The sequence below is a fragment of the Bos indicus x Bos taurus genome, chromosome 9 (genome assembly GCF_003369695.1).
Source record: "Bos indicus x Bos taurus breed Angus x Brahman F1 hybrid chromosome 9, Bos_hybrid_MaternalHap_v2.0, whole genome shotgun sequence".
Lineage (NCBI taxonomy): Eukaryota > Metazoa > Chordata > Mammalia > Artiodactyla > Bovidae > Bos > Bos indicus x Bos taurus.
Window position 1 is genome coordinate 81236820 of NC_040084.1, and position 21119 is coordinate 81257938.

General features: G+C 39.9%; 1 protein-coding gene across 5 annotated transcripts in view; it reads left to right on the top strand.

Annotated features, from left to right (window-relative positions):
- The window catches only part of PHACTR2 (phosphatase and actin regulator 2), a 222614-nt gene that overhangs the window by 157404 nt on the left and 44091 nt on the right, over window positions 1-21119 (top strand). For 2 of the 5 annotated variants that reach the window (XM_027551746.1, XM_027551745.1), the window contains exons 4-6: window positions 4141-4299; window positions 9742-9981; window positions 13766-14294. In XM_027551746.1, coding sequence (XP_027407547.1) covers window positions 4141-4299; window positions 9742-9981; window positions 13766-14294 — 928 coding nt within the window. The remainder of the gene's footprint in view (window positions 1-4140; window positions 4300-9741; window positions 9982-13765; window positions 14295-21119) is intronic. The other 3 variants (XM_027551748.1, XM_027551749.1, XM_027551747.1) reach the window with 2 other exon arrangements.

Sequence of the window (21119 nt, forward strand, 5' to 3'; positions counted from 1 at the left end):
GGGGTAATCTTGCTCAAAAAGACAAGGATTAGATAGAAACTGAGATAGACCCTCAAAAGAAGATACCAAGATTGGTTATTTCTCCAAATAAATAATAGTGAATAATCTTCATTGCTCCCCCTACTATAAAACTCATGAAATTTTTGTTGCAACATGTTGGTTTACCTCATGCCTTCCTCACCTCATCCCCTGAATGCTTACTGAGGTAAAAATATTATTATTGTGCTTTTGTGGGCACAAATAAAGTGCTATTAATTTAGAATCAAAACAATAGTACTCCTCTTTTCCTAAAATATGTTCCTTGCAAAGAGCTTAATGTCTTTTGGTATTCACTATTCATAAATCCAAATGACATGATATTCAACATCTGAATATTCTAGAAGAAGCTAAGAGATGCTTTACTATTTTATTCCTGCTTTAAAGAAAACAGGGAAGTCCTGAATAAATAATGGTATTTTTCTTGAGCCCTCAAAATTTTAGGCATTTTACTTATTATACCTCTCTCACTCTATTTTGGACTCGGACAGTAAAGAATCCGCCTGTAATATGGGAGACCTGGGTTTGATTCCTGGGTTTGGAAGATTCCCTGGAGAAGGGAACAGCTACCCACTGCAGTATTGTGGCCTGGAGAATTCCTTGGACTATACCATGGGGTTGCAAAGAGTCAGACACAACTGAGTGACTTTCACTTTCACTCCATTTTGTGAATGAACTTTTAAGTATCCCCTAATTTTCTGTTAGCCTTGAAGCTATTCATTTTCTGCCTAGGGCTTTTAGAAATAAAAAATGTACATCCTTAACATTTTTGTGCTTGAAGGTGGACTTGCAGTATCAAAGTCTGCCTCCTCTCTTATCTTCCTGGAAAAGGCAGAGAAATTACATGTCCCACTGAAAACTCAGTGTTGGGCTATCACCATTATGGGACGGGCCACTGCACTGGTTTGGTAACCTTTATTTGGACACCTTTTAAAGGAAGAAAAAGAAGTGGAAAAATTTATGACCAGAACTGTTAATGAATATTAAACATAGAGACTAAAGGTCTCTTTTTTTATCCATTTAAAATTATAGCTAGAAAAGCATTTACTTTTTCTAAAAACAAGTGGCTTAGGGAAATGCTTAGCATTGCTTGGTTTTTATTTTGCCTAATCTGTTAAGCTATTTGCAAGATAGATTGCAATTTCATTTACTTATTTTCCAGAAGTCTGACTCTGTTGAGTCTTTTTATTTAATGTTTGCAGACTGAACATTATAAGTTTCAAAACATAAAATAACAAACATGCTTAGGTTTTTAACCTAAGCATGGTGTAATAGGTTTAATGTTTGGGAAGTCATCAATTACTGAATTTTACTTTCTACTTTTTGCGTGGCCCTTATATAGAACTACATAAATTACCTAATACTTAGAAGTTCCCGGTGAGGCTTATTGTAAATAGACTCCTTCCCCCCGTTTCAGCCAAGGGCTGTAGAAAATAGTTTTTTGTCATTTTTCCAAAAGCAATTATCTTGAGAATTTCAGTCTGTTTTCAGCCCTAGCCAGAGACTGGAAACTGCTGTGCTTGGTGACAACCTGCTCTCTTCTGCCAGTCAAGGCTCATTCTTTCCTTGATGTTCTTGACCTTGCCTTAGCTCTTGACAGTGCTTGTCAGTTATGCCCTTTATTTGGTCATCCAAATAGACTTTTAAAATACCGCCAACTACCCTGGGTTTGACCTCGTCCCATTCCACCCCATACCCTTACTCCCAGCTATTATTATTCCTCTTAGATGACCTTTTTTATAGCAAAATCTAACTTGAATGTAAAAATTCAGTGATTGGCCTTCTCTCCTGAGAAGTCCACGGTCTAATCCAAGTTTAGTCATCTTCTGGTTCTTACCTTTCTTTTCCCTTAGCTTTAACCTGAAGGCATGCAGATGTTTTTGTCTGCATGCCAGCCTCCTTTCCTTTTCTCCTGGGATGCCTTTTTTAATGAGTCACTTATCTTCCGTTCATGATTTTCTTCTTGTCTCTGTTCCTCTGTTAACTCTATGCCCAAAGAACCTGTTTACCTGAAAGAGGGAAACCCCTCAAACACTCTCTTGCTTCTTATTTAACCACTTATTTCTGTATGCTTTATCTCTTGGTTTACTTTAAGCTTAGGACTCTTTGAGTTTTCTCCTTTCTTTGCATACAAATGCTCCTGTAAGACATCTTACTGTAACTGGCAGCCTGGCTCAGGACTTATTTTAATTCTAAGACAACACAAAAAACTAGAAAACCTTTTCAGTACACACACAAGTTAATTAATAATAACTTTAGTTCTCCTCTGTTTTTCTTCTTGAATTCCATATTTATTACAAACATGGCTCATTTTTCTATTATTCCTTATACTTTAGCTTTATTTCATATAAATATCTCAGAGTAAGTATCTTTATACATTACGGACCATTTCTCTTTATCATGTGCTAATCCAGTTTCTTCTTATGCCACAATTATTTAATTTTCTCTCTAGCATTTTTGTTCTGAATTTTAAAAATTAGTTATTTAATCTACTAAAGAATTTTAATGTAATAATGGTTAAAATAGAATTAAATTGTCATTAACATGATTTCAGCATGTTTTTATTACTAGCAAAAGTCATAGAAAACAAAAATAAATTTGTATTTGAGTTACCTAAAAACTGAGGATTTTTTTATATAAAGAGATGGTTTTCTATTCTGTCTGAAATTTTCCATTCTTAGATTATTTATTTTTTTGAATCCAATACCTGAACATTATATTGTGTCTCCCCTCCCTCCCTCTTTTTTTAATAGTAAATTTCTTGGGATCCAGTAATAAGAACCAAGGATCTTTTCTATTTGGTTTGTCATATAGTCTTTTAAAAATTATTACCTTAATTTTATTGACATAGTTACGATTTACTTGCAAAAACATTGCCAGTTATTATCTATTTTAGTTTTATACAAGTATCAGATTATAGGTGCTTAGAAGTTACATGACTGAGGGACAATTATTTGTTCATTTTAAATATGATTGCATTATATGTATTTTACTTGTTAAAAATGCCATATTTGTTTTTGTCAAAAAAGCCAGTGGAGTTTATGTTGAGCCAAAGCAATTCAATCATATTTAAAGAAAAATTAGGAGATGGTCATTCTGTTCAGAATAATTGCCAAAGTAAAATTAATCAAACTTGCCTAAAATTAGCTCTATTATACATTTCTTCAAGTTTGCTAAGTAAAAATATTATCATTAATAATTTTCCTGATATGAACTAGTGTTAAATTTTCAAGCATCACTGAATTAAGAGTTTCTGCAAAATCTCTCTTACTTTAGAAACTCCTAGAAATTTATAAACATTCATGGGTGTTAAATTAATTATGGTTTAGATAACATTAAATTTTAATTTTAATTTCAGTTATGATTTTTAAAAACTGCCCTCTAATTGCTTTTTTCTTAACAGTTTTTCTTAATGTTTTCAAATTATTATTGACCCAACTTAAAGACTTTTTGGCCAGCAATATACAACAATTCCCTGAGTACATTTTAATATTTCCATAAATAAGAAAATGAAAATAGAGTTAGCTTTACTGACATCTTTCCCTGAGTAGAGTAGAGGGTGTATTACCATGTAAAGTTAGCATGTCATGGATATAATATTCTGGAGACAGTGGTGCTTGGAAATGTCCATGTCTCCCACTAATTGTTTGTATGTGTAATTGCTTTTCATGTTTTTTGTGTATTTGCATTCACCTTGTGTTTTTGGTGCTTGTTAAAAATGTTTATTCCATTTTTCAGATTCCTCCTTTTATCATTCAGTTTCTGAATGACAAAGAGACTCCCAAGTGTGACTTCAACCAAAACTAAGTCCAAGAAGAGAGGGACTCTCCTGTCCAGGGATATTGTATAATTAGGTTACTCATTCCTGCCTTGAGATGGCATCTGGGTACCCCCTCCATAGCTGCTTTCCCCCAACACTAAGAACTTCCTAGCTCTTTCATTTGAATGAATTATTCAGTAGAACATGGTGAAAATAGTCCAGAATGTATTTGGTTCCCAGGTCTGAAACATAAATCTGAACCCTACAGTCCTAGTACCTGAAAAACTGGGTTTTAAGAAAGCCATCAAAGTTAGACATCTAGGTGTTTCTCTCCCCATTTTTAGATGGAGATGTAACAGTTAACTTTGAAAATTCAAACGGGCACATGATACCCATCGGAGAGGAATCTACCCGAGAGGAAAATGTAGTAAGATCTGAAGAAGGTAATGGCTCTGTAGCTGAAAAAACAACACCTCTGGAGGAAAAGGCAGAAGATAAGAAAGGTAAAATCAAGAGAAACCCCCCAATTCTTTTACAGCTCAAAGTTGAGAAGCAGGTCTTGGGCTCCACATAGTGACCCTGAGACCAGTAGAGAGGAGTTCTGCAAATACAAGGAGAGAAATGATAACTAGCAAAGAGAAATGGGATGCTTTCCTCAGGTAGATACATCTATTTTATAAGCACATCATTTACTATTTTATTAAAGAGGGCTAATTAATGGTAAGAATCAGAAGTGGTGGCTTCTTCTATCATTAGAGATGTCTGGGAATGTTATCCTTTCATCAGGAGTTTTATCTCAGTGTCTTCTTTAAAAAAAAAAAAAAAAGCCAGCAGTCCAAACACCTTTCTCTGCGGGTTACTTGACAATTATAGCAGCTCAGCTTGGAGGAATAGCAAAACAAGATGGCCCACTCAGCCCAGCAGCGCCTCTTCCGAAGTGGGAGCTTGGCTGGTGGCATCCACACACCCAACACTGGAGTTCTGATCCAGGCTCAGGCATTTCTGGGAGACCAGGAATGGCTCCCAGTAATGCCAGGGATCTGGGTTGCTGGAGTGGCTATAGCCTCTGCCCCATGATTTGTCTGTGCAGTTGGAAATTTTAAAATATGCCAGAAACAATTATGCCATTCCCCGAAGCTTTCTTTTGAGACCTTGGTTTCATGTGTGAAATACTGTGGTAAATTACAGAACTGCAAGATACATGTCTGTCAGGGATACCCAGAACATTCACAGGTTCCTGGGCACTGATAGACTGCATTATCCATACCACACCTATCACAGTTGCAGGAACCCCCAAGCCTCTTATGCAGCCTGAACTGAAATGCCCATAAAATAAGCCTTCGTTGGAACAGTTTAGATGATTTCCTGCTACATATAAATGAATCGTCAGGAAGCAGGCTAGTTTTCCATAATGTCTCCTTCTGAGTTGGATGGCAAAAATTTGTCAGACCTAATCTGAACTTTCTAGGCATTTTGAAGACTCTTAGAAACTGCTGGAAGGAAACTTCTCTTCCTCTGTTCTTGACCCAGATCCTCCAAAGACAAAGGGAATGAAAGAACATTTGACAGATGTTATAATTTAAGATCATCTCCTCGGGAAGTCCATAGCATCTTATTATTTGCATGTAAATTAGCCTTTAAAATTTTTAGAAGCCTCTATTAATTATTTTGCTTTATTCAGTATTAAGTATGGTGCTCATGGAGCTTTACTTTAGTCTTTCTGTTGAACAACTCTGGTTATGCTTAAGAATACTGATTCTAAGAAATTACTAATGTTTTTAGTGATACGATTCCTGGAAAATAAAATGAAAACAGACCTGAATAGATTTTAAGAGTATTTAGGTGAAAGCATTGATGCAGTGATTTCTTTTTTTTTTTACTTTTCTCTTTTTTTTTTTTTCAGTCCAACTGTCCTGTCTCACCACCCTGTTAAATTTCAAATCCATGTGGTTTTTCCCTGGTCCAGCCTTTTCACATTCAAGGATCACATCCTTCATCATGTAACACAGCCATCTCTAGTGCCTTCCTTGTCCATGTGGAGGATCAGTCAGTGGACTGGACAGGCTTCAAAGGACGTGTTTGCTTTATCAGCATAATAAAAAGTTGCTGACAGTTTTATGTTAATTAAAGCCTCAGGCCTGGACATTCCAAAAAGATGGCAGACTTCATAGGTTCATGGATATTTGAGAGATGTTTTTGTTTTCTTATTTTTTATTTTGGACTAGTACATTCTGTTCTTTTTGGTCAAATAAGGTCCGAGATAGCATCATGCTTTGGCTGGTCTGTACCTAAGGAGATGAAAATGCTGGTCTTGCTACCACAGCCCTAGTAAGACAGAGGAGCCTCCCTTTCACTGTGTGGGCAGTGTCCCCACCGAAGCCATGCGAGTGAGGGGAAGCCACTTGCTGACACTAAAAAGAATGTCAGTCCTAACCAACATCACAGAGTATCATGTTAAATAGAAAATACCTTTTAAACAAACCATTCATTGCTCTGGAAAGACAGCATTTAATTCTAAAAAAAAAAAAAAATAGCTTAAGAGTCACTCTTACCTCTGTTCCTCTTCTGATCTCACTTCTTATGTGAGCTTACTGCTGTTCAAATCCGCCTTCCCATGTTCTCAGTTCATCCTTTATTTGGGGGTTCAGTGTTCCCCTTCCCTTTGCATCAAGTCAGCTTACCCGTTTCACCTGTTACTTGGTTATATTTGCAAAACTAATGCCAACCTGGATGCTTGTGTGTCTTTTTAAGACAGCATATTGGCATTTTAATATTTGAAACATCTGCATCAAAGAGAACAAACAAATGGCAAATGACCTTCACCCTACTCTGTGGGTAGGTTCCACCTAGGACTCATGGTATTTCTGGGGCTCCCAAGAGGCTCCCAAGGGTCCTATTCTGGAGCTGGAGCAGTGGGGCCTTTTCTGCCTATCGCTGGAGACTTTTCCCGTAAGCCTTCTGGGCCTGTTAGTCTCTCATTATTCCTTCTCAATAAAGTTATAAGAGGCAGAAAAACTGATCTGCAATCTGTTAAATATAGCGTGGTATTAAATATGAGAAATCTCAAAAAGTATCAGATATTATTTCTATTGAGTCATTGTAGAGGGCTTTCCATGAAGTAACAGGTCACTTGTGTGCATTTGTTCCCCACGTGAGCATGAAGATATTGGCCACAGGGCCAGGGAAAGAGCACAGTGAACATGAGAGACATCCTTGCCTTCAAGCAGATCATGGCCTACATGGAGACCAGCATGCACACAGGCCACTGCAGTGCAAGATGCAAAGTGCTCTGGGAGACCTGAGGACAGCAAGCCAGGGAGCTTGCAAGGGGTACCAAATTGGATCTTAGAGGAAGATATTTCCAAACTGAGACCTGGAGGAGACCAGAAGGAAGCAGTCAGGTGAAGTAGGGAGTTGGGGGCAGAAGGGCATTCTAGGCAAGATGAAGGCTGCCTGCAGTTCTCAGTGTTGTTAAACTTGACTCTCCATGTGGTGGAAGGAGGCAAACCTGAAGTGTAGTGGTCAGCCACTCGCCTCCAGACTGTTGTTGTGACATGTAGTATCCTCATCAAGCCATAGGCATAGGCAGCCCTTTCCCAACGTCCTCTTGAAAACATGGTACTCCTCTCCGCCATCTGTCTTTTCTTCAGATCATATGGTAATAGTAAAAAATACCTCTTGACTTATGTTCATTGTCTCCCAGATCCAAGAGTTTGCTCCCTACAAACTCTTGTGTGTGTTAATATCTATCAGCTGACTCAAGTCACATTCACTGAATAGACATAATGTTTTGAGCATCATGCTTGATGGGATATAACATTTCAGACAAAAGGAGGTCATAATTTAGTCAGAAAAGCATACTGTTTGCATGCATGCTCATGCATACACACACACACACGTACCCATTAGGAATCGCCACAGAATAAACATGAACATCGGCCATATGGCAAACACACAGAGATAATTGATAGAACTTACAGAGGAAGGAGGATGGACTGTGCTTCTCCAAGAGTGGCCAGAAATTTTGTGTAGTGAGTACATTCTCAATCCAGGAGGGATTGTCATTCCCAACTGTCACAGAGGGAACCGTCTCCTTCTCAAACCCAGTAGCTGGATAACTTTAGAATTTGAAAACCTTTAGGCAGATCTAAAATAGATCCCCCAGTCATATGGCATAAAAGCAGAGAATAAGAAATGTGAAGGTTGTAGCAAGAGAGAATTAAGGTAACAAATGAGCAGATCAATGGTTTTGGCTCTCAGTCTGGACGGTGCTCTTATAGGGCTGGATTATCATGCAGGAGGCTAAAGGTACAAAGGTGTATTGAAAGAACAGTCCTCTACCCTGAATCAAAAGACTAGCAAGTCAGTGTGTACTTGTAAGTTTTACATTAAAATACGATGTTTTCAGTGACTGTCAACTCATCTCTTTCTCAGCCCTGACTAACACTTGGTGATGCACTGGTTTTCGGTTCAGACCAGGTGGGTTAGGAGAGCCATTCCTGTATTAAAGACTCTCAGCAGTTTAGTTGAGGAGTCAAGATGTGTAAACAGAAAGGCAGACATACAAAGGAGCCTCTGATGAATGTTGACTGAGGAGCTCAGACTATGTGTACAATTAAGTTCATATTTCAGGAGGGCTCCATGTGGGCCGTTGTGGTGGGTGGGTTTCATGACTGAGGAAAGGTAAAAGAAAAATTTTGTCCATTACTTACTGCACTTTAAATCACTTTTATGGTAGTTATACATGCATTGATGGGGATGTAGAAAAGAGGGGAGGAGTCCCCACTTCACATGCACTAGGGTGAGCAATGAAACGAAAGAGATAATAAAATAAGATGCATTTCAATATTAAAATCCTTTCTTGGTCATTTAACAATAGAACAACATCTTCAGTAACGGCTTGTCTTAACACTGTCTTATGTTTTCTGTTGTGCTCCACTTTTAAACAAATGCTGCTTAGCTCTTTGGACCCAAATTGTATTCTAATTTTAATTAGTCACAATGAGAAAAGATAAGGATATGAAAATATGAATGAACATTCAGCATCTCCACTTTTTAAAATGACAGATACTCCTCTAGTTATGCAAAATCTTACACGAGGCTTCTATTTGTAGGTGTGATTTTTTTTAAATGAATATTAACCTTTATCTTTTCAAACTTGTTACTTGTGTTTACATGAAAAAACAAGTTTGGTGTGGGGTTTTTTTTTTTTTTTTTTGGATTCTGCACCCTCCACTACCTACAGTTGTGACACTGTTTGAAAAGGTCAGAGGAAGTTAGAGTAAAATAGGAAGCTGCCCTAGTACACTGGGAGAGCTTGAGAAAAATTTAATAGTAGAAAATAGTTTATTCTTCAGTGCATTGTGTTTCCTGTACCAGATTCTAGAGAGTCTCCCTTTGCTTAGAAAATAATTGATTTTTTTTTACCACAGTGAGACAGACACGGGGCACACATCCCTTTCAAGTTGATGGGGAGTGTTTCCTGAGAAAGTCCCTCAGTGGAGGGTAACCTTGAGTCCAGCCATAGCTGTGCAGTCAGCCCTCACCCCATGGCGGTGTGTGTAATGCACTGATCTGCCACTCCTTGGGCCCTTTGGTTTCTTTAAAAATTTAGCACTCATACCCACATCATCGTCGAGCAACCCCTCATCCAGGTGTCAGCCCCTGATGGTGGACATTTACACTCACCCTAAACCTCATCACAGTCAGTTGTGTAACTCTGTTTTATCGCAGAAGTGATTAAGGGACCTGGAGAACACACCCCAGGTTGGTTTTCAGCCTTTGATCTCCTTTACCCCAGCCTTCAGTCTCTCTGGTGCAGAAGCCCCGCTGGTTCCCAGGGGCTAAGCAGCCACGTGCTTGTATCACTGTCGCCCTGTGCCTTGCTCCTATCTTTATGGTGTGTGTCTGTATCAGTCTGCTTCTGTTCACTTTCTCATTTGTAGAGAACACTGAAAACCACTCTGAAACACCGGCAACTCCTGCTCCACCTCCTCCAGCTCTTCCTAAGCCTAAACCCAAACCTAAGCCCAAAAAAACACCTGTGCCTCCAAAAGGGGCCGCTGCTGGGGCCAGCCCCAAGGGTGACGAAGTGCCTCCTATTAAAAAAAACACCAAGGCTCCTGGTAAGCAGGTCCCCGTCCCACCACCCAAGCCGGCAAGCCGAAATGCAACCCGAGAGGCCGGTGAGTATGCCCTCTGTGGGGCTGAGTCTAGGGTGCTTGGCTTTGGGGTGGGTTCACTGCTTCTTCTAGGAACAACAGTCTTTTTGGTGTCTGGCATCTTTGGATGTAACACCAGCGGATTCAGTTGTAACACAGAGAACGCCCTGGAGATTCCTTTGTTGCTGTCTCTACCAAGTGGATCTGTTCACCTTATTAGGTTTAGGGTGAATAGATGTCTTTCTTCCTGAGTCTCCACTATCTGCACAAAACCCAGTAGAAGGATACAGGGAGTTGTCTGCCTGAGGAGTAGCGATATGATCTGACATTAGTGGCTTCTCAGGGTGGCACTCGTAGTAAAGGACCTGCCTGCCAATGCCGGAGACACAAGAGAGGCGGGTTTGATCCCTGGGTCCGAAAGATCCCCTGGAGGAGGGCATGGCAACCCACTCCAATATAAAGGGGCCTTGGCATGCACGATCTGACATTATGGAAATTTCGACTGGCCTGCCTATTTCAGTTTATGGGTGGCTCTTTGGCTTGGGTTTTTTCTTTCAAAACATCTCAAGTTTGCACATTAAAACATGACACATCTTTGACATATTTTCTGGATCTTAATATCTTAAATCTTATCGTCATCTTTCTAATGAGAAAGGGCTCACATCGCTTAGTTGCTCCACCCCTCCCCCACTCTCTACTGAAGTCACAACTGCTCAGCAGAGTTGGGCGTTACATGCTCAGTGTCCGCTTCCTGACCCCATAAACTTCAACATGTTATGAGGGGTGCGGTTGTAAGCTGCCACTGCAGATCACCAGGGGATATTTGGGTGATTCCGTCACTTCATGTCGTGTGTGTCCAGCTTTCCCTTCCATGTCAGATGTGCTTAATGCAAAGTGGAGTCGCCATTCTAGTGAAGTGGAATGAAGAAGCCTCCCCTGTCATCCAGCTTTTAAAAGGATATTAATCCAAATACATATGCTGAGCGGCTTTTTCCCATCACATGCATAAAAATTCTCCATGTTAGAAGGTCTGCTGTGCCTAGCAAACCTTATTCTCCTTAAAATCAGCAGCCACTTTCTCAAAGTCAACTACCATGATATGCCTTGGTGTTGATCTTTCCCCATGGTAATTTATACCCATAATGCTCAGGTTCAGAGAGTGGCTTAGGTGACAGTGTAACAGAACTCATTGTAAGTAGGTTCCTCTCTGCCAGTGTTCCTGTCGTCCACCTTTGACCTTGCTTGTCTGGGTCTCTTCTAATAAGCTCTGAAATGAACATCTCAGAATGCTGTGCCTGCAGGGCCTACAGGCCATTTTCTCAGGGACCAGCTGCCGTCACACATCAGCGTCCGCTCCTGTTGGTATCTGTATGTGTCACCCAGACTGCACCTAGCACGCCCCAGGACAAATGCTTCAAGTGAGGCTGTTGCTGGTTTATTTCCTGAAGAGAAGCCCCAAACTCTCACCCCATTCCTGGGCGTGAAGACCCACCTCCCCATGCCCCACACAGCAGCAGCTCACAATAGACTTGGCTTGTCCTCTCTTACTTCAGGAGAAATTTTGAGTTATTTCCAGGTATTTTATTTGAAGACTAATTTATTAACTCAGGATGTTCCTAAGAGCAAAGTACAGTCGTGTTATTAAAAGAGGCCCAACTAGCCCTTAGTGTGAACAAGAAGGTTGCTGTTCTCAGGGTTATCACAGAGAAACAGGATTGCCTTGAAGTCTACCAAGCCCAGCGTGTGAAGATCCTTTTATCGAATGTTGGTCATACTCCTTCTGAATCCTACTCATATTCCATTTGTAACCATCTGGAACTTTCTACTTGGTAACTTTGCTTTATTTGAATAATGTTGACATTTCGGAAAAGTTATTTCAAATGTAACTCCCGATTTTTAGTCAGACGTTTTATGCTGTTTCAAAAAATCTGTTGGTTCAGATTCTTCCTGTGTTACTAAGTTAGTTAGTCCTCCAGATCACCAGATACAGGTTAGCACATTCACCTGCTTTGCTAGTAAAGTAACATCTCATATGTTTTTCTTTCTCGTTGTTATACACCGTGTTAACAACAGAAATATTTAACTGAGAAGAGGTAGCATTTCATTTTTAATCGTAGCCATAATTCAATGTAACTTGAGCAACACTTGAGCAAAATCCTCATTTTAGGAGATGGTCAAAAGAGAAATATATTAACATGGCATGAATTTGCACACTAGGCTTAAAAATTGTCTTTTTTCTTAAGCAAGGCTGAAGTTAACTGTGCTGTTAGAAAAGAAAGAACTTTTTAAAAGAAAAAATAATTAGAACTGATGTGTAGAAGAAATTCTGTTCAACTTACCTAAGACCTAACTGATCATGATTAGACAGATAGCAAGTCTTTAGCATCTTGGTTGTGAAAGATAAATTTCAGATGTACGTAGACTCCAGGAGTATGCTTCATATGTTTGTCCAATAAGCAAGTGAAGATTGTTTATTTCAAAGAAACATTGACAAGCCCTGACATGGGGGAGGAGAATTTTTGTAGTTACAGGTATCTAAAACAATAAAGCCCTCAAGCCACAGAGACTTGTTTTAAGCCTGCATCTTTACACACAGTAAGAGTGGGTTTTCTCAGTAGATCAGAGTTGGTAGAGTCATACATCTCATTGTCTATTCCTTAATTTGTTCTTCTCCTGACCCTCCCAATTGGCTTTAATAAAGTTATAACCAGAGGTAAGTTACAATAAATAACATCTGTATGCAGTGTGGGTTGGCTCCACAATCTAACAAGATTTTTCTAATTTTTCTGTGGAAGATAGTTTGATCCCTCAGGAAAAAGAGGGAATGTACAGCCTTGTCACAGAAGAAGCAATTAAGGGAAATGCATAGATCATAAAGGTCGTGAGATAATAGTTTAAATGTATTTCTATGATATAAAGAAAAAGAGGATTAAATTTTATTTTCCCTGAAAATGGTTTGGTTGAAGGCAGTTCTGTCCAGAAGTAGACCAACATGCCACAGCCATGGTCATGACCCTGGCTGTCCTCTGATGAAGATATCCTTCTAGGAACATAAGGAGTTTCAGAAAATCTGAGAATGATACTCCTTCCCTTCAGTTTATTCAAACACTACCCGTTTACACATTTTTGGTTTAAAAAAAAAAAGACTGTTTTCTGCCTCTTGATGTTTTTGAAGGGGACTTGTCTTTCGTATGCGGCCATGTGTTTTTTTCCTTTGCCCCATCACCTGCAAGATGAAGAGATAGGGCAGCGTCTCTCTCTAGCCACTGGGGAGAGCTGGTTTGGAGTTCACTCTTTTTCGCAGTAAGATGAGTAAATTTGCTTTTGGCCAGAAAGGAGCAGGTGGTGTATACACCAGCCTCTTCTGAGTGTGTGCTGCTCTGTTCCCAGAAAGGCATCATAAAACGTGTATAGTTTGTGATGAGAGGAAGCTTGTACTATACCCGGGTAGCTGCTGGTGTCTTGTCCTCTCCACACTATAATGTCCCTTCTTTGGAGCATACAGAGACTTTTTCAGGTGACCATAGGGCAAAGAGGTGAGGCATTCTCTTTGGCTCAGCTAAAGACTGGAGGAGGGAGAAGACCTTGTACCTTAGGGTTTGGCCTCAAGCATGACTTGCTGCCTTCTAGGTTGGGGCAGGGAGGGGGCAGAAAACAAGACCATTATCATTTACCTATTTTCCTTAATGCATTTATTCAGAGTTTTAGAGTTTAAAGGGAACAGTGTCACTGGCAATTGCAACTTGGTTATTTGTTTTTAAAATGTGTTTTCTTCTTGGACTCTTAATGCAAAATCTCTCTGCTTCAGCTGGTTCCTCTCATTCAAGAAAAACAACTGGCTCTAAAGCATCAGCTTCACCGTCTACTTCCTCCACCTCATCTCGTCCCAAAGCTTCCAAGGAGACAGTTTCTAGCAAAACTGGGACAGTGGGAGTCATAAAGGGCAAGAAGAAAACTGGCAAGCAGCCAATGTCTCGAATGTCCTCAGAGGCAACCACTTCTGGCACATCTGACCTTAAAGGGGAGCCTTCGGAGACCAGGGTGGAGAGTCTCACACCCGAGCAGACTGTCCCTGGGACCGAGGAGCAGACCACAGGCAAACCCAAGTCCTCAGTCCCTCCGCCCCCGGTGACTCCAGCACCTCCCACCCCCGCCCCTTCTCTCCCTCTGGAGGAGCAGAGCACTGTGGCCTCGGACACCCCTGTCGTCCTGATCAGCAATGGAGCCGACCTCCCTGCCTTAGACCCAGGTCAGCTTCTCTGGACTGAAGAGGCAACAGACAGAACCACTGTCCACTCAGGCACTGGCATAAGTATTAGCAGAGAAAATGGAAAATGGTGAGTCGGGGCAAAAACCCCATATTCTGTCCATGTTACTATGCAGCTGGGAACTAAAGATCTAAAGATCACTAACTCACTCTACTGGCAATGAAGGAACTTACTTTGGTTCCCTTTATAATGTAATCTAGTGACTGATAGGTAAGCACACCTGTAATCCAGTCATCGATTTGTTTTTCTAATTGAAGTACAGCTGATTTCCAATGTTAGTTTCAGGAGTACTGCAAAGTGATTCATATATATATATGTGTGTGTGTGTATATACACTGTTCCTCAGATTTTTTTCCCTTATACGTTGAAAGATATTGAATATAATTCCCTGAGCTGTATAAATAGGTCCTTGTTGTCTATCTCTTTTATATATGGTAGTGTCTGTCTGTTAATCCCAAACTCTTAATTTATCCCTCCCTCCCTCTGCTATTCCCTTTGGTAACCATAGGTTTGTTTTCTCTGTGAGTCTGTTTCTGTTTTATAAATGAGTTCATTTGTTTCATTTGCTTAGATCCCATATATAAGTGACATCATAGGATACTTGTCTTTATCTGACTTAGCCTGATAGTCTCTAGGTCCATCCATGGTGCTGCAGATGGCATTATTTCATTCTTTTTGTGACTGAGTACTATTCCCTCATATATAGAGATGTACGTGTACCACATCTTCTTTATCCATTCGTCTGTTGATGGACGTTTAGGCTGTTTCCCTACCTTGGCTGTTGTAAGTAGTGCTGCAGTGAGCATTGGGGTGCATGAATCTTGATTTTTCATAGCCCTGCCCCAGGAATGCCAGGGGCTGCAGGAGACAGTGGTCCTACTGACAGATAGACTTCAGACCTGTGGCTTCAAGGACAGTTAGAGTCTGCTCCATCAATACTCAGCAGTCCTTTTTCTTTTTCCTAAACAGTTTCCTCCTCTTTCCTTACAGTGATTATTTTAGATCTTTACCACTAGTGTCCAGATTGCTCCACCCACTCCTGAAAACCATCTTCATTTCAACAAGTTGCTTAGCATTCTCCATCTCCAAGAAAATAAAGAGGATCAGAAAAGAACTCGTTTTCACTTTTCCTCCAACCTTAGAGTGGTTGTCTTTCTTGCTTTCTCAATCCTCAACCCAGTTTAAGTGTTATCCCATCTGAAGCCTTTTGATATTCATCCAGACAAAATGGGCTAATACATATACTGTGATAGTGCTTTTTTTCCCCCAACTATGAGGCAGAACTGGGCTTCTCTGGTGAGTCAGTGGTAAAGAACCTGCCTTCCAGGAAGATCCCCTGGAAAAGGGCCTGGCAACCCACTCCAGTATTCTTGCCTGGAGAATCCCATGGACAGAGGAGCCAGGTGGACTATAGTCTATAGGGTCACAAAGAGTTGGACATGACTGAAGTAATTTAGCATCCATACACGCCAGTACAGGAGATGCAAGTTTGAGCCCTGGGTTGGGACAATCCCCTGGAGTAGAAAATGGCAACCTACTCTAGTATTCTTGCTTGGACAATCCCGTGTTTAGAGGAGCCTGGCAGGCTACAGTCCATGGGGTCACAATAGTCGGACATGACTTAGCAACTAAACTCGAACAGCAACGTGGGACAGAACTAACCACTGTGTCTTATTTGCTTCTTATCCGAAGCAGCCAGTACAAAATCTGGTATGACATAGGCATGACATCATCCAGTTTCCCAAGCCAGAATTCATCCTAGGGTGCTCATTCTCCTCTGCTTTCCAGATCTAATCACTCACAAAGTCCTATAAATTTTCTACTTAAAGATCAATAAGACATGTTAGCTCTCCTGTCCCTTGAGTATGAGGAGAAGACAGTCAGAGTGTAGTAGATGTTATTGCCATTTCTGTCTGGGAAAGCCTTGGAGATATCCAGTCTCTTCTAAGAATAATATCCAAATTCACTCTTTGTTTAATTTACTATTTCTCCTTTCCAAAAAAATCTTTGTCATGTTATACTTTAAAAAAATAGTACATTAATTAAATTGATTTGGATCAAGAGACTCAAGTATCAACTTTAATTATTTAATTGCTAATAGTATTGACCTTCATCTATTGAATACTTATTTGATGTCAGGAACTGCCATTTATTTAATTCACATCAGTTTCTCCTGGAGTATTTCTGTTTCATAGATGGAAAAACTGATGCCAAAAGAGATAAGAGATTTATCCCAAGATCACCGAGGTAGGAAGTGACAGGATGCAAACCCAGAGCTGCGCATCAAATTCAGTGCTCTGTTGTTGTTCAGTAACTCAGTCGTGTCCGACTCTTTGTGACCCCATGGACTGTAGCACATCAGGCTTCCCCGTCCTTCACTATCTCCCAGAGATTGTTCAAACTCATGTCCATCGAGTTGATGATGCCATCCAACTGTCTCTTCCTCTGTTGCCTGCTTCTCCTCCTACCCTCAATCTTTTGCAGAATCAGGGTCTTTTCCAGTGAGTCAGCTCTTCACATCAGGTGACCAAAGTACTGGAGCTTCAGCTTCAGCATCAGTCCTTCCAGTGAATACTCAGAGTTGATTTCTTTTAGTATTGACTGATTTGATCTCCTTGCTGTCCAAGGGACTCTCAGGAGTCTTCTCCAGCACCACAGTTTGAAAGCATCAATTCTTTGGTGCTCAGCCTTCTTTATGGTCCAACTCTCACATCCATACATGACTATGGAATTTCATAAGTTTCCAAACACTTGCTTCTACTTCTTTTGCAGGTTCTTTTGTGTTTGTTTCTATCATTTTGGGTACTATCATTCAAAAGAAAGCCAAGGGAAGATAAATAAATGTTAATGTATAAATTATTTTTTTCAATATTTTAATAAATGATTCAGAAAACAATATATTGAAATGAATGCTTATGGTGTCCTGAATACTTCCAGCCCAGAGCAGATGTCTTCATTTAATTATTAGTGTTTGCTAACATCAGCTTTAATTCCAGTCTTTAAAACAGAACAGTCATTCGACTATATTTTTTGCTTGCCTTCTATGTGCCAGGCAGTGTACAAAGCACCAAAGATAAAAAAGTGGACAAGAAATTATAATTAAGATCAGTTTTTACCTGGGCTTCCATGGCAGTCCAGGGGTTAAGATCTGCCCTTCCATAACAGGGGCTGTGGGTTTGATCCCTAGTCAGGGAACTAAGATCCTACATGCCGTGGTACATGGCCAAAAAAAAAAAAAGGTAAAAAAAAAAAACAAAAAACAAGATTAGTTTTTACCAAAATAACTAGGGAAGAAGATCGGATACATGGATTCACTATTCAGTATATAAAAGAACAAAATATAAAATAATTCCTCAGATAGTCTCAAGCACTGAGAAAGCCCGTTTCCAAAGGTGACCTGATTCGGTCCAGCTCTCTAGCAGAATCATTTTAGGAAGGGCACTGCACGGTGCTAAGCTTCATGCTGGAGGCTTAATACCCGTCTTCAGCCTGAGTACTTGGAGGATTGACAGACGAGAAGTGAGTATCTCTTCTCCATTTCCACTGGGACTGTGACCAGAGGGAGTGAGCTGAGAACATCATTAGACAACGAGGTATTTAGAATAGAGTTTCCTGTCAGTCTGGGTAACTATAATGCTTTCCTAGAAGAGGGCATGGAGATTTTCTTCTCTGTACATTCTACAAAATTAAAAATTTAAATTACAGTTCATCCCACAGGGACAGTTTGTGTTTGCTTTTGAGTTAATGAGCTTGGAATAAGTAGTCTCTCAAATTTCCTTCCAAATACTTTCTTCCGTTTTTAAGTGGAGATGTGAATTAGAATTTCTGGCTCTTCGTCTCTTGCTGTCCTTAGAACTCTCCCTCAGTTATGTTTAGTCAACGAATGTGTGAAAATTCTGTCATTTTATGAAGAGGCTTTTGTTGGGAATGCAAATGTGAACACTTTAAAGAAGACAAGTGGCCCTGTGTAAAAACACCTACTTTTATCCACATAGTGCAGACTAGTAACTATTTGGTCGAGTTCTGTTTGTTGGTAGGTTCATTAGTAGTGTATAATTCTGGTATAATGTAAAGCAGAAACTAATACATCCATCTGAAGCCCATATCCAAATGAGATTCAACTCTTTTATCCACAAACATTTATAGAGTTCACTGTATTTTACAGTGTGCCCAAGAAATGTAGGAGTAAAATAAGAGCCAAGTCATGAATTGACTGATAAAAATTTAGAGTAAAATATTTAATATTAAATTAAATATAATATATAATATATCAACATAACATATTATTAGGTATGAGTTAAAATATAACATCACATTTGATAGGTAGACTGTGAATCTTAATAACATAACATTTGATAGAGTTTTGAGTCGGGGTTGTAGACTGGAATTGCCACCTTGTTTGGGCAGCTCGTTCATGGCATTCTTGGATTCCATGAACTATACATTACCTGCCATCCTTATACTATGGAACATAGGTCTCCCCTCCACACAGGTCCATGGCCTGTTAGGAACCAGGCCACACAGCAGGTGGTAAGCAGCAGGTGAAGCCTCACTTCGATTCGTGGAAAAACTGTCTTCTGTGAAACTGGTCCCTGGAGCCAAAAAAGCTGGGGACTGCTGCTGTAGAACAGTGGTTAAGTTGTCAATGTAGGCAGAAGTCTTAAAAAACTTCAAAGCATTATAAAACGCAAATAATAAGATTAAAATAATCGGTATCATGATAAATTAATGAACAGTGATATGAACAAATGCTAGGACTCATTCCTGAGGTAGCTTTGTTCTGCTCCTCAGAATGTGTTAATAGTTGGCATATCTTTTTAATGTGCCTCAGTCACCCACCGTGGCACTCTCCAAGCAAGAATGGCCTCCAGGGGCAGTACACTAGAAATCCAGACTGTGAACAAGTGTTTCCACAAAATAAATCTTCTCGTATTTAAAATGAGATGTCATACTTTGGAAGCAATGTGGTAGTTTTTCAGAAAATTAAACATAAGATTACTGTATGATTCCGCAATTCTACTTCTGTGTGTGCGTGCTTAGTCGCTTCAGTTGTGTCTGACTGTTTGTGACCCTATGGACTGTAGCCTGCCAGGTTCCTCTTTCCATGGGATTGTCCAGGCAAGAACACTGGAGTGGGTTGCCGGGCTCTCCTGCAGCAGATCTTGCTGACTCAGGGCTCAAATTCACGTCTCTTGCACTGAAGGTGGATTCTTTACTGGCGAGTAACTGGAGAAGCCCTCTTCTGTGCATATAACCAAAAAATTTGAAAGCAGGTACTCAAACAGATATTTGTACACCAATGTCCATAGATGTGGGAAGATCCCCTGGAGTAGGTAATGGCAACCCACTCCAGTGTTTTTGCCTGGAAAATCCCATGGACAGAGGAGCCTGGTGGGCTACAATCCATGGGCTCGCAAAGAGTCAGACACGACTGAGCGACTGAGCACACACGCACATCCATAGCTGCATCATTCACATCAACCGAAAGTTAGAAACAACCCACGTGTCCAGAGAATGATGAATTGATAAACAAAATGTGACATATACATATGGTGGAACACTATGCAGCTTTGAAAAGGAAGGACATTCTGACACATGCTGCCACACGCAGGAACTTTTAAGACATCCTAAGTGAGTGTAAGTCAGACACAAAAGGACAAGTGTTGCATAATTTCATGTAACGAAGCACCAAAGACAGTCAGATTTGTAGAGACAGAAGGTAGAATGGCGGTTGCCGTGAGTTAAGGGAGGAGGAATGGACACATACTGTTTAATGGGTACAGAGTTTGAGTTTGGGAAGATGAAAAACTCGAGATGGATGTTGGTGATAGTTGCACAACAGTATAAATATACTTAATGCCACTGAACTAAACACTTCAAAATGGTTAAAATGGTAAATTTTATGCTTTATGTATTTTATGCAATTAAAGAGGAAATTTCATATTTACTCACTTGAAAACAAGAATTTTTGGCTGTTGGATTTTCCTAATAAGTTTAAAATTGACTATTTCAGGCTTATCAACCACAAAGTAGAATTTTCAATACTTTAGAGTCTGACAAAGCTTACCTGTTTTTATCATTCAAACAACTATTTAAAAAAATTTTTTTGCAGTGTGAACCACAAGCACATGTTTTGCACTAAATGGTTGTTCAGAAGTGTGACGTCCAAATTGGGATTCTTCTTTTTATATCAGAAGGCAATGTGGGGAGCTTCTGTATCTTAAAATGAAGATTGTATTGTTTCTGAAGTGATATGTTTTTGATGTAAAGTATTTTTAAAATTCTAGTCTGTGAAATTGCCAAGCTTTGTGTATTTATAGTAACTTTAAGTTAGAAACTTTTATCAAGCTAAATAATAGAAACTCATTGCATCCTTACATATCATCTTTCTTCTAGAGAGGCCACTTAGCTTTCACATTTTCCATCTTGTATTGTTAATATAATCTTCAGTTCAGTTCAGTCAGTCAGTCATGTCTGACTCTATGCGATCCCCATGAATCATAGTACGACAGGCTTCCCTATCCATCACCAACTCCCGGAGTTTACCCAAACTCATGTCTATCGAGTCGGTGATGCCATCCAGCCATCTCATTCTCTGTCATCCCCTTCTCCTCCTGCCCCCAATCCCTCCCAGCATCTTATGGTAATGTTAATATCATATGACAGACAGTTTTATAAATGGACAAATGAAGCACAGAGAAGATATATAGTTTTTGACTGTTAGTACACTGGCTGTGATGAAAAAATAGGATTAATTCACATAGCAGTTGAAGATGATGTACTTTTCTGTGGCAGGAGCCTTCTAGGTGCTGAGCTGCAAAACAAGATGAGTCCTCCTTGTCAAGGAACTTTGCAGGGTTAGGGAGGCAGACTGAGATGCATGTGCTAAGTGCA